Source organism: Mastigoproctus giganteus, chromosome 3 (genome assembly GCF_048544385.1).
Source record: "Mastigoproctus giganteus isolate SK-2022 chromosome 3, ASM4854438v1, whole genome shotgun sequence".
NCBI classification, from domain to species: Eukaryota; Metazoa; Arthropoda; class Arachnida; order Uropygi; family Thelyphonidae; genus Mastigoproctus; species Mastigoproctus giganteus.
Genome location: NC_143577.1, coordinates 124266432 through 124280381, shown reverse-complemented (window position 1 = coordinate 124280381; position 13950 = coordinate 124266432). Strand labels below are relative to the sequence as shown.

Sequence of the window (13950 nt, the reverse complement as noted above, 5' to 3'; positions counted from 1 at the left end):
GGCATTGGAGGCAAATGGATAAAGGGGTGGTTGAGGGAGAGAAGACAGAGAGTGGTAATCAATGGACACTGCTCATCGTGGACTAATGTTATTAGTGGAGTCCCTCAGGGTTCAGTATTGGGTCCATTATTGTTTTCTGTATTTATGAATGATATTGATGATGGTATATCAAGCTTAATGTCCAAGTTTGCAGACGATACGAAGGTTGGCAGGGTTGTCAAGGACACTATTGACACTATGTTACTGCAACAGGATCTGGAAAGGTTGAGGAGATGGGCTGAGAGGTGGCAAATGAAGTTTAACATTGACAAATGTAAAGTTCTACATATGGGAAACAGCAACCCCAGAGCAATGTATCAACTCTGTGGTACTACACTGACAGTAGTAGAGAATGAAAGGGACCTGGTGGTGGTTGTGCAGGCAGATATGAAGTTTTCTGAGCAGTGCAGACGGGCTACAAGAGTAGCTCATGGTGTATTGTCGATGATATATAGGAATTTTTCTAGCAGGGATAAGGAGGTGATTATTCCCTTGTATAAGGCAATGGTCAGACCACACCTAGAGTACTGTATACAGGTGTGGAGGCCTCATTTCAAGAAGGATGTAGAGATACTGGAACGAGTACAGAGAAGGGCAACAAGATCAGTGAATGGAACAAAGGGGTGCTCTTATGAAGAAAGGCTAAAGTTTTGCAAATTACAGTGTCTGGAGACTAGGCACCGGCGAAATGATCTGATAGAGCTGTATAAAGCCTTGAATGGTTTGAGCATGCTCAATGCTGATGGGATTCTTCCTCTTGCTCAGAATAATCACCTGAGAGGGCATAAATTCAAATTGATAAAAGACAGATGTAGGACAGACGTGAGGAAATTTGCCTTTAGCCAGCGGGTGGTTGGTTTGTGGAATAGACTTCCATCCCTTGTCGTGGAAGTTGATAGCCTAAATAAGTTTAAGGCTCAGCTGGACAGGTATTTTGAACGAACAGAGGGGTGAAGTGGAAGTGGTTATTTTTTATTTATTTATTTATTTTTATTATTATTATTTTTTTTTTTGGGCTGATGCTGCATAAGCTTGCTTTCTTGCATCAAATGCCTCTACTAATGCTAATGCTAAGAGACAAACATTTTGAGTGTCCAGATGGGTGAAGTGGGAAGGGTTCTGTTTTTTTTTTTTTTTTTTTGGCTGTTGCTGTATCAGCTTGCTTTCTTGCATCATATGCTTGAACCAATGCTAATGCTAATTCAGTTGTGGTTATTTTTGAATTTATTAATTAAATAAATTGAAATTAAATAATAATGGCTCCTAAAGCACAAGATAAGAATAAAATTTCTATAAGAATTGATAAAAAAACATGAAGAAGGTGTAAAAATTAGTGCATTAATATGTGAGTATGGTTTTCCTCAATTGACTATTTCTACAATACTTAAACAAAAGGATATTCTAAAGAGTGTTAAAGTTAGTGATGATTCCACATCGGTACATAAGGGAAAGACTTTATTGTGAAAATGGAAAGGCTTTTGTTGATATGGACTAGGGAAAAGCAGATGAAGGGCGAAACAGTGCCTAGGCAATTTATCTGCGAACATGCTAAGCAGATCTATGATGATCTGAAACTTAAAGCTCCATCAACCAGTGGCAGTGCTGTGCTCTTTGAAGACTTTAAGCTAGCAGAGGCTGGTCCGAGCGCTTCCAAAAAAGGGTGAATATCAGAAGTGTTGAAAGGCATGGAGAGACATCCAGTTCTGATAAAAAAGCATCTGAGGCCTTTAAAATTGAATTCCAATAGTTTATTGATCAGGAGGGTTATCTTCCTCGGCAGGTTTTTAACACTGACAAAACCAGCCTCTTCTGGAGGCGAATGCCCAGGAGAACATACATCTCTAAGAATGAGGTCAGTTTACTTGGACATAATCCTATGAAAGATAGGCTCACTCTCCTGTTGGGTGCCAATACCTCTAGAGATTTCAAGCTGAAGCTTTTGCTTGTGCATCACTCTAATACCCCAGAGTATTTAAACAACAAAAGGTGGTCAAAGGCACACTGGGAGTGTTTTGGTGCAGTAACAAGAAGGTCTGGATTACAAGATATGTCTTCAATGAATGGGTGCGTGAAGAGTTATCTTGAGAAAAATAAGCTTCCTGTTAAGGCACTGCTCCTGCTGGATAATGCCCCAACCTTGTTCAATCTTTTGAGGCATATTTTGACTTTGTTCAAGTAAAATTTTTGCCATCCAACACCACTCCTCTTCTTCAACCAATGGACCAGCAAGTGATAGCAAACTTCAAAAATAACTACACCAAGAAAATGTTTGCAAGTTGCTTTGCAGCGACCTCTGGTGAAAATGCTGTCACCCTTAACGATTTTTGGAGGTCGAAGTTCAACATCCTGGACTGTGTGAGGCTGATTATAAGTTCTGAATGATATTTCTACCAGGTGCTTAAATTCAGTCTGGAAAACATCTGGCCTTTAATTATCCATAACATTGACGGATTTGAAGATGATGTTGCTTTGACAAATGATATTGGCACTCTTGGTAAATCAATGGGTATGGAGGTTGACGAAGAGGATGTGGAGGATCTTATTGATGCACATGGGCATAAGCTAACAGCAGAGGATCTACAAAAGTTGGAGAAAATTATGGAGAGGGAGAGCATTAGCATTAGTAGAGGCATATGATGCAAGAAAGCAAGCTTATTCAGCATCAGCCAAAAAAAAAAAAAAAAAAAAAAAAACAACCACTACTCCCATTTCACCCCTCAATTCGTTCGAAATACCTGTCCAGCTGAGCCTTAAATTTGTTTAGGCTATCAACTTCAACAACAAGCGATGGAAGTCTATTCCACAAACCAACTGCCCACTGGCTAAAGGCGAATTTCCGCACATCTCTCCGACATTCGTCCTTCCTCAATTTGAATTTATGCCCTCTCAGGTGATTATTCTGAGCAAGAGGAAGAATCCCATCGGCATTGAGCATGCTCAAGCCATTCAAAGCCTTGTACACCTCTATCAGATCACCTCGGCGATGCCTAGTCTCCAGGCTCTGTAATTTGCAAAACTTAAGCCTTTCTTCGTAAGAGCAACCCTTTGTTCCATTCACTAATCTTGTTGCCCTTCTTTGTACTCGTTCCAGCAGCTCTACATCCTTCTTGAAATGAGGCCTCCAGACCTGTATACAGTACTCAAGGTGTGGCCTGACCAATGCCTTATACAAGGGAATAATCACATCCCTGTCCCTGCTAGAAAAATTCCTGTATATCAATGACAAGACACCATGAGCTACTCTTGCAGCTCGTCTGCACTGCTCAGAGAACTTGATATCTGCCTGCACAATTACCCCCAGGTCCTTTTCATTCTCTACCACTGTCAGCGTAGTACCACAGAGTTGATACGTTGATCTGGGGTTACTGTTTCCCATATGTAGTACTTTACATTTGTCAATATTAAACTTCATTTGCCACCTCTCAGCCCATCTGCTCAACCTTTCCAGATCCTGTTGCAGCAGCATAGTATCAGTAGTGTCCTTAACAACCCTGCCAACCTTTGTATCGTCTGCAAACTTGGACATTAAGCCTGATACACCATCATCAATATCATTTATAAATACAGAAAACAACAATGGATCCAACACTGAACCCTGAGGAACTCCACTAATAACATTAGTCCACGTTGAGCAGTGTCCATTGATTACCACTCTCTGTCTTCTGCCACTCAACCATCCCTTTATCCATAGCAGCAATTTGCCTCGAATGCCACACTTCTCCAATTTGTGCAGCAGTCTTCCATGCGCAACAGTATCAAAAGCCTTTCTAAGATCCAAATATATAATATCAAAGTTATTCCCTGCATCCAGTTCTTTTGTGACTACATCATAGTATCCAATCAAATTGGTCAGACAAGACCTGCCCTTAACAAACCCATGCTGTGTCTGAGCTATAACTGAATTCTTGTCCAGATGATCCTGCAGTGCTTCTTTAACCAGTCTAAGGTAAATGCTAATTTATCATTTATTTTTCATTTTAAGATGTTTTATGATTATTTATATAATAATCTTTATAAAACACTAATTTTTAATGTAAAAATGAAGAATAACACGTAAGAAATACCTATTTTATGGGTTGTTGGGGATCGCCTATCAAGAGTTTGGAACGAATTACAGGAAATCAATGTATTATTGGTTTCAACTTACAATATTTTCAACATACAATGGGTTTTGTGGAACGAATTACGATTGGATTTTGGGGCCCCACTGTAATGACGCAATATTTCAACAACAACACAGTGCAGTGTTGGAGGCCATGCACACAGCTATACTGTTCTGGTGTAACAGCCACTAGGATCAATGGAAGAGAAATGAGAGACAAGAAAAAATGAAAAAAACAAGAAACTGCCCTCTTGGAAAAGAAGACTACACAAGAAGATAGAAGAATTAAGAGTCAAGGTAGGCCAATTGACCCAGTATCCACAGGGTCATAGGGGTAAGAAGTTGATTGGAAAAGAAATCAGACAGTAGAAAAATACTTAGATACACTACAGCAGGACTTCCTCAGACTCAGCAAGAGACTATGCTGATACAAAGAGAACTCCCAGAGGAAAATAAACAATAGAATCTTCAATGAAAACCAAAGAGCCTTCTACAGAGTATTGGACAAGGTGGGGAAGATGACGGTATACAACCTGAGCAGAAGATATTGAGAAATTCTGGGGCAACATATGGAGCAAAGTAAGGCATAACAGCCAATCACCCCCTCCCCTTGGATAGCACTAGAATGGAAGAAAATCAAGAATATATATATAGGAGATGACTGAATGGGAATTTTGGAAGGAAGAAGTATAACAGTCAATCAGGAAGTCCCACAACTTGAAAACCCCAGGAATAGATAACATCCACAACTATTGGTACAAGAAGCTCACCCATATGATGTCACGCAGATAGTCCAAGAGTCAAGGAATCATATACCTGAAAGCTAAGGACCAAGAAATAAGAAACTCGGCAAAATAGAGGCTGATCGCTTGTTTCCCAACAATGTAAAAGATCTTGACCAACTGCATAACTAAGAAGATATCAGACCACTTAGAGAACCAGAACATCATGGCTGAACAGCAGAAGGGATGCAAGCAGATGAGCAAAGGATTCAAGGAGCAATTAATCATTGATCTCACAGTTATATATTAAGCCTACAATAAGCACTGCAACTGGTACACAGCCTACAGTGATTACCGCAACGCCTTTGACTCCGTGCCTTATAGCTGGCTAACAGAGATGCTGAGGATTTATAAAGACAATCTGACAATGACAAACTTCCTAGAATCAATCATGGTGAAATGGAGTACCATCATTAAGGTTGAGAAAATCCCAACCAGACCAATCCCCATCAGGAGAGGAATCTTTCAGGGTGATGCCCTGAGACTACTGCGGTTCTGTCTAGCACTCAACCTGCTAGCCACCATACAACAAGTATGGATATATCCTCAAAGAAGGAAGGAGAAATCTGTACTCCGTGTACCACCATCAAGCTCTATGTGGCAACTGAGAAGCAATTCCAGCAGCTACTCCGGATCACCGAAGAATTTAGCAATGATATCAGGACGGACGTTGGACTAGAGAAATTAAAGACTCACGGATTATATCACAGGAAATTAGTCAGACAAAACTACCAGCTGCAGAGTGGTAATGAGATCAAAGCCAAGATGGAGGGGTGTAATCTACAAATACCTGCAGATATTGCAAGCTCAGCAGTTAGAACACAAGGAGTTCCAGGCCTGCCTGACCGGAAAACACCATTAGAAATTCAGAAGCCTGTTCAAAGCAAAGCTAAATGGAAGGAACAAAGTAAAAGCCATAAACACCTATGCATTGCCGCTGCTAACATACTCCTTTGGGATCATAGATTGGCCTAACACCGAGCTGGAGGATATCATGAGAAAGACAATAACAGTCAATCAGGAAGTCCCACAACTTGAAAACCCCAGGAATAGATATAAATGATAACCAAGAGCTGCCAACAGCATCCAAATCAGTTGTGGAGAGACTGACCATAGCACTGAAACAAAGAGGAAGGGGATTGATAGACTCCACTGAGTAACAGAAGAAAGCAATAGCAAACCTGAAGGAATTATTTCAGAAAAACACAGCACCAGTCTACCAGGCCATAAGGAAGATAGACAAGCAGCATGCCCCACTCAACCTAAGCAAGAAGAACCCTCACACCTAGACAGAACAAAGCTAGAAAGATGGGCAAAGAAGACACTCCATGGTACACATTACAATGACCTCTATCAAGACCACAGATAAAATAGCTTCCAATGCATGGCTCATGAGCAGCATGCTCTTTCCTCTGACTGAGACTCAAGATTCATGCTTGTCATCCAAGACAAGCAGATAATCATCAGGAACTATAAAAAACACATTGCCAAGTTGTCCAAAGTTAGATGACATTTTTTGACAATGCTTCCTGGCCTCAGAAACGATCAAACATGTCATCGAGGATGCAGGGTGATCACCCAGATGGGGTACACTCGTAGACACGACAAGGTAGCCAGGATAATACATCAGAAGCTAACAAGGAAATACCAGTGTTTATCAAAGAAAGTGTACCATATTACAAGTATGAACCCCAGGCTATATTAAAGACCCCAGCCCACAAGCTGTACTGGGACTGCACCATAATAATGGATAAGACTATCTTATCACACAACAGACCGGACATAATCTTTGTCGACAAGAAAGAAAGAAAGAAATGGCTACGTATCTGATCAACATAGTGGTGCCCAACACTGGCAATCCCCAGAAAACATACAAGGAACAGATCAGGAAGTACTCAACCTAAGACAGATCTGTGTACAGGAATACCTTGTGGGTTTTGCTATAGGGCGGTTTACAAATTGAAAAAAAATTAACTGCGTTAGGCACCAATACATTTCATATGTATGTATTATGCCAGCATGTAGGCCAATGCGTTATGGATTCAAGGCCATAACGCATTGGCCGTTGTCGCAACTCACACTGACTGTTGTCGCAACTCACATTATATATGGACTCTGCTAGCACTCATACATTAGTAAACACATAGATTCCGAGCGGTGAGGTCGTTGACTGCGTGTAAGCTGTACAAATATTTTTCAAATATTTTTATTAAAGATTATTTTTTAAAAATGTTAAGCCTTTATACGCAAATGAGTGGAAAGAAGAAATGTAATGGTGCCGAGTGTTCTTCTACATCAAAACATCGAACGAGGTATGAAAGTAAGGCAGGCGTTGCAAAATGACATTCGATGTTATAAAGAGATGTATGCAGATAAAAAGAATAAAAAATGATCAGTTATTTTTCAAAATAAAAATACAGTACATACTTCACTTATATTCTTTTGATATGTACATACTGCAATAAAATCATTTGTATTGTACTTACTAGTATTTTTCATTTTTATCATTTTAGTTTCTTTTTTTGCAAGAACTTTGTGTGCATAAATTTATAGTAAGCAAACACCCATATATTTTTGCAACTCAACCCATATAATCAAATTGTCAGAACACATTACATTAAAATACATTCTAATAATACCTCGATCAGCACGGTATATTTTTGGCATGAATTAACTGTGCTATTCCTCTACTTTCTAACCATCCTATCATCATGTCAACCACTGGATGATGCCAAAGACCCTACACAAGAGCCTAGCAGCAATAAGTCTCTCAGAGAACACCTAAAAATAACTCAAGAAAGTTGCATACACACCTGTAGGATAGGCAGAGTTCCTCGGCCAACATAACACTGGAATTACCCACCCCATCAGGGAGAAATAATATAATAATTGTAAACAGTTTTTTTGGTTTTTTTTTTTTTTCCTCACCTTTTTAACATTATATATGGGGTCAGCGTTTTTATTGTTTTGGCATGGAATTTTTACGGCCGGATGCCCATCCTGATGCCAACTCATCCTTTAACCGGGCTGGGGATATGCGGTGGTCATTCCCTGACCTTCCGCATCCTCCGTATTTGGTGGTCACGGGCTCGAACCCTGGTCTAATCAAGAAGCGTGTGCTACGCACTACTGCTCCTGCCCACCTGGCTACGGAGGCGCCAATAATCTGTAAACAGTAATGGTTACAATTTAAAATTTTCTACTTTTATTTATCCTATAATTTTAGAACCTGTAAACTTGAATCTGGTATTAATCTAGTTCATCAAAGGTAAAAAAATCATCAAAGGAGATTTCGCTAAACAAATTTTGGAACCCTTCCATGCAGCATACAGTTATGAAGAATCTGATTGTGATATGAAGGAGAAGTTAAATGCTGCAGGTTTTCATTATAGAACTGTTTATGTCATCTGGTAATCATTATATGCAATTTTCTATGATTTTGGTCGTGGATTATGTTCAGTGTCACAGTCTTTATTTTAATCTTCTGCTGGTCAGCAAACTTATAGTAACTGTATTTTATTTGAATAATTTTTTTTTTACAGTCCATTCTTTAAAAATGCCAACAGTAAAAGCTGGAATTTCTCAACTTATATCATATATGAACTGTATATGATAACAAAATGGGTTAGTAAATTTGTTTTCTGTAATGAAACAATAATTATTAAATAATTATAAATAACAATAAACTCAAAAATATTTACTCTATAACCCAATATTTACAAATAACTCAAAGGTCTATACTAGAAATATGCTAGCATTTTACTGGAACATTTTAAATTCACTAATAAAAAAAAAAAGTGGCATTTACTAATGTATGTTCAAAATGGACAAACTCACCTGTCGCACTTTTATAACTAACCCCTTTCCAGCCAGTGTAGGAACTGCCATTATGTCATCAATTCGTACCACCCACTCTATATCCCATCCGCCCCAAAAGCGGCATTTTTCCAATAGAAATACATGTCTAAACACAAAAATAAATATAATACGTATATATATATATATATATATTTTTTTTTTTTTTTTTTTAATTTATATTCAGTCAGACGTAGCACATACAATTTTATACAAATGAAACTAATGTGCAAAACAAAATATATTAGTTTTATTTGATATTCAATATGAATACAGTTGAGTGTCGAAAATCCGAACTAATTGGGACAAGGGGTAGTTCAGACTTCCAATCTGTTTGGATTTTCGAACTTATCAAAAATACTATTCTGGAGACTAAAAAAAAGGTTTAGTAAGTTTAGAAATAAAAACACGAAGTTGTTTTTTTTTTTTTTTTTTTTTTTTTGATTTGGTAGTTGTTGGCGCATCGGCTTCTATGGCCATATTGCACCTCCCAAGGTTTTTGCAGTACTTTGATCCAAGCCCGAGGCGGGAATCGAACCCGCGACCTTGGGTTGCCGGGCAGGTACTTTACCCACTCGGCTAGCCCGGTCGGCCACGAAGTTGTATTTATTTATTTTTATTCATAGTTAACAAAACAAATGGAACTTTCAACCACAATAACACATATGCCTTTAACGAAAATAATTACTTATTTTTTGCTGCACCATTTTCGAATTTTGTTTCTTGGCTGCCAGCTTGCCTACTCTTTTCAGCAAGTTGAGTAGTTGAGTTCTACAGGATTCAGTTTGTTGCTCATATCTAGCTTCTACAGGATTCAGTTTGTTGCTCATACCTAGCTCTCATTGTTAGAATCACCGTCCTTCCCACCCTGGGTGGAAAAAAACATGAGTTTGAGTCTTGTCGATGATGTGAGGAATTTTTATGGGCCTTTTTCACAATGTGGCTTAGTTTATTATTATTATTATTATTACTAGCCATATAGTGCAAGGAAGCCTGAGGCTTATGCTGCACCAGCTAAAAAAAAATTTCCAGTTACCTAGTTGGTCTCAGATGAAAGAAGCATGGTTTTTCTCCCGGAAACCTGAGTTTTTTGTCCAGCAAAGCAGAAAATCGACCAGGGAACACACACAATTTACAGACATCATACATAGAGCAATATGGTCTTAGTTGCTGATGCTCCCAAAACCCAACTACAACAACAAACAGCATCTTCAAGGGATGGGTCATTAGCTGTTCTCATAGTTTTTTTTTTTTTTTTTTTGCACCATCATCTGAATTAAGTTTCGATGCAAACTTTAAAATATTTTCCTTGTTGTTTATAATTTCTGTTATGGTTGACTTTCCAACCTCGTAAAATTTTGCTAACGAAGACCCGCTTTCGTCCTTTGAAAGTCTATTTACAATCCCAATCTTTGATTTAATTGTTAAAAATTTCTGCTTCCTTTTAAAAGACGAAGAACACCACCATACCTACAGTATGGCAAAATAAAACTCTAGAAATGTTCAGAATCTCTTCATTCCTATATTTAAACTTTGTAAACTTTTTATTCCGTTTCTCACTTGTGTGTATCATGTTGCAATATTGGCATGCCCTGTTCTTTGTTACTGATTGATGCTTATCTTTTTTTACTGTTTTAGATTTTACAGCTACCCAAAAAATGTCAGTGAACAGAAATATCAGATTACAAAGTGTTATGTTTAGTTAGAATTGTATGAATACTAATTAAGTTACTGTATATATATTAATTAAATATATCATGTAATTTTATTAATTAGTAAGGTAAAATAAAAGTATAAATTTGTGCTTTATATCTTTATTTTTATAGCCTGTGGATCATATTCATCCGATTTCCACTTGTTACAATTGCTGCTTAATAGAATCAAAATTAAAGCTTTGAGCAATACCTCATATTCATCAAATTTATTTACCAAACTCCTAGCATTGGTGTACACACTAGTATACATGCACCTTTTCTTTTTTCTTAGCTACCCTAACACAACCCATGTGTTTACTTGTACCGCAATGACTCCCAGCAGTCTCTGAAATATCCTGCAGAGTTATAGTGGAACAAGTAAATACATGGGCTGTGTTAGGGTAATTAAGAGTAGAAACATACTTGCATACTTGCTTGTACACCAAAGCTAGGAGTACAGTTAATAAATTTGATGAGCTAGAAGTGCTAGTCAAGACATCAAAGACAGATATTGTTGGGATATCAGAAACGTGGTGTCACACAGACATAAGCAGTGCAGAATTCGAATTTGGGGAGTACAATTTGCACAGAAAGGAAAGACAAGACAGGAAGGGAGGAGGGGTTATGCTGTTAGTTAAGAAACACATAAAATATAAGGAAGTGCATCCAATGTTGAGTCTGTTTGGTGTGACATAAGCACTGGGAAATGAAAAATGAGAGTAGGTGTGTGTTATAGGCCTAATGAATCCGATGAGTATAATGAGCAGTTGTGCAGAGAAATAGAGTGGAACAGTAAATCAGAGTGTCTTATAATGAGGGATTTTAATTTCGCAGAGATTAACTCAAATTTGTGGGTTGGTCACTTACACAATAGAAAGGCTTTTGTGTATATATTGGATGATTGTTTTTATACAGCAGCATGTTCAGGAGGCAACTAGAGGGAGTAATACTCTTGATCTGATGACCAGTAGTGATTCTTCAGGCATTAAGAATCTGCAGATAAAGGAACCACTAGGTGCAGTGATCACAGTGTGCTGAAGTGGGATTTACTCAACTCAAAGAGGTAACTACCATCAGGGTAAAGGGAAGGGTTTTTGCTTTCGTAAAGGAGACTACAGTGGTCTGAGACAGTATTTAAATTCAATATGGTGAGACCAACTGATGATGTTACCAACAGCAAATTCAAAATGGGAAGCATTCAAAGATTTTTTTTTTTCGCTTTTTTTTTTAGGACCATTAGCAACTAAGGTCATATGCAGTGGTCATTCCCTGACCTTTCCGCATCCTCTGTATTTGGTGGGCATGGGCTCGAACCCCGGTCTAATCAAGAAGCGTGTGCAATGCACTGCTGCTCCTGCCGCATTCAAAAATTAATCTTGGAAGCTACTAGGCTTTTCAAAACAACTAAGAAATATTGCTCAAGATTTAGGCCTAAATGGATGTCAGGTGAACTAATTAGACATGTGGCAGAGAAAAAAATGCACAGGATACATATAAATTAACAGGTGACACAGAAGCCTATGATAGATATAAACTGGTCTGTAACCAAGTCCCAAAGGAGGTTAGGCAGGCAAAGGATGCAAAGAAAAACAACAAAGAGTTCCTTACCTATATAAACTCTAGAAAGAAGGGGATGAATCAGATTGGTCCACTCGATATTCATGGTTCAACTGTGGATGATCCTGCTCAAGTAGCTAACAAACTAAATGAATATTTTGCATCTACATTCACACGTGAGGAGTTATTCAGGAAAAGGAATGACAGAGGTGAATTAGACTCTGGCAGTGAGCTAGATGTAATAACTGAGAGCAAAGTGTAATAACTGAGAGCATTTTGTAATAACTGAGAGCAAAGTGAAGTAGAAATTGTTGAAGATAAACATAAGAAAGGCACCTGGGGTGGATGGAATCTATCCAGTTATATTAAAGGAGGCAGCAAAGGAAGTAAGCAAACACTTGGCCATAATTATGAGAGCTTCCTTAGACTCAGGGGTGGTACCCATGGACTGGAAATGTGCAAATGTGACCCCAATCCACAAAGGTGGATCAAGGGGAGATAGAGGTAATTACAGACCTATTAGTTTAACTTCCGTTCCAGGGAAATTAATGGAGGCACTGGTTAAAGAAGCATTGCAGGGTCATCTAGACAAGACTTCAGTTATAGCTCAGACACAGCATGGGTTTGTTAAGGGGAAGTCTTTTCTGACCAATTTGATCGGGTACTATGATGTAATCACAAAGGAACTGGATGCAAAGAATAATTTTGATATATATTTGGATATTAGAAAGGCTTTTGATACTGCTGCACATGGAAGACTGCTGCATAAATTGGTGCAGTGTGGCATTGGAGGCAAATTGCTGCTATAGATAAAGTGATGGTTTGGTGCGAGAGGACAGAGAGTGGTAATCAATGGACACTGCTCTTCATGGACTGATGTTATTAATGGAGTCCCCCAGGGTTCAGTGTTGGGTCCATTGTTGTTTTCTGTATTTATAAATGATATTGATGATGGTATATGAAGCTTAATGTCCAAGTATGCAGATGATACAAAGGTTGGCAGGGTTGTTAAAGACACTACTGACAGTATGCTGCTACAACAGGATTTAGAAAAGTTAAGCAGATCGGCTGAGATGTGGCAATTGAAATGAAATTTAACATTGAGAAATGTAAAATACTGCATATTGGAAGAAGTAACCCCAGAGTAACATACCAACTATGTGGTACTACACTGACAGTGGTAGACAGTGAAAAGGATCTGGGGGGAGGTAATTGTGCAGGCAGATATGAAGTTTTCTGAGCAGTGCAGGAGTGCAAGAGTAGGTCATCGGGTCTTGTCAATGATATACAGGAATTTTTCTAGCATTGATAAGGAGGTGATTATCTTGAATACTGTATACAAGTCTGGAGGCCTCATTTTAAGAAGGATGTAGAGCTGTTGGAACGAATATAGAGAAGGGCAACAAGATTAGTGAATGGAACAAAGGGATGCTCTTACGAGAAAGGCTTAAGTTTTGCAAATTAGAGTGTCTGGAGATTAGGCACCTGCGAGGTGATCTGATTGAGGTGTATAAAGCCTTGAATGGTTTGAGCATTCTCAATGCTGATGGGATTCTTCCTCTTGCTCAGAATAATCGCTTGAGAGGGCATAAATTCAAATTGAGGAAAGACAGTTGTAGGATAGATGTGCGGATGTTTGCCTTTAGCCAGCGGGTGATTGATTGCCTGAACGAACATCCATCTGTCGTTGTAGAAGTTGATAGGCTAAACAGATTCAAGGCAGAACTAGACAAATATTTGGAGTGAGTGGATAGAACAAATGGGAAGGGGTGTGGGTGGTTTTTTTTTTGGCTATTGCTATAAAAGCTTACTTTCTTGCATCATGTGCCCTTTCTAATGATAGTAATGTGTTTACATTTGTTACAGGTGAAAGAATGGTTGGAAGAACGGTCCATTACAACTCTTAGCTGGCCAAGAAACA

At 38.6% G+C, this 13950-nt stretch overlaps 1 protein-coding gene across 1 annotated transcript in view; it reads right to left on the bottom strand.

The window, feature by feature from the left end:
- LOC150088255 (intermembrane lipid transfer protein VPS13A-like) overlaps positions 1-13950 on the bottom strand; it is a 3009916-nt gene that overhangs the window by 59143 nt on the left and 2936823 nt on the right. The window contains exon 78 of the mRNA XM_090370087.1: positions 8761-8887. Within this exon, the coding sequence (XP_090226213.1) occupies positions 8761-8887 (127 nt within the window). The remainder of the gene's footprint in view (positions 1-8760; positions 8888-13950) is intronic.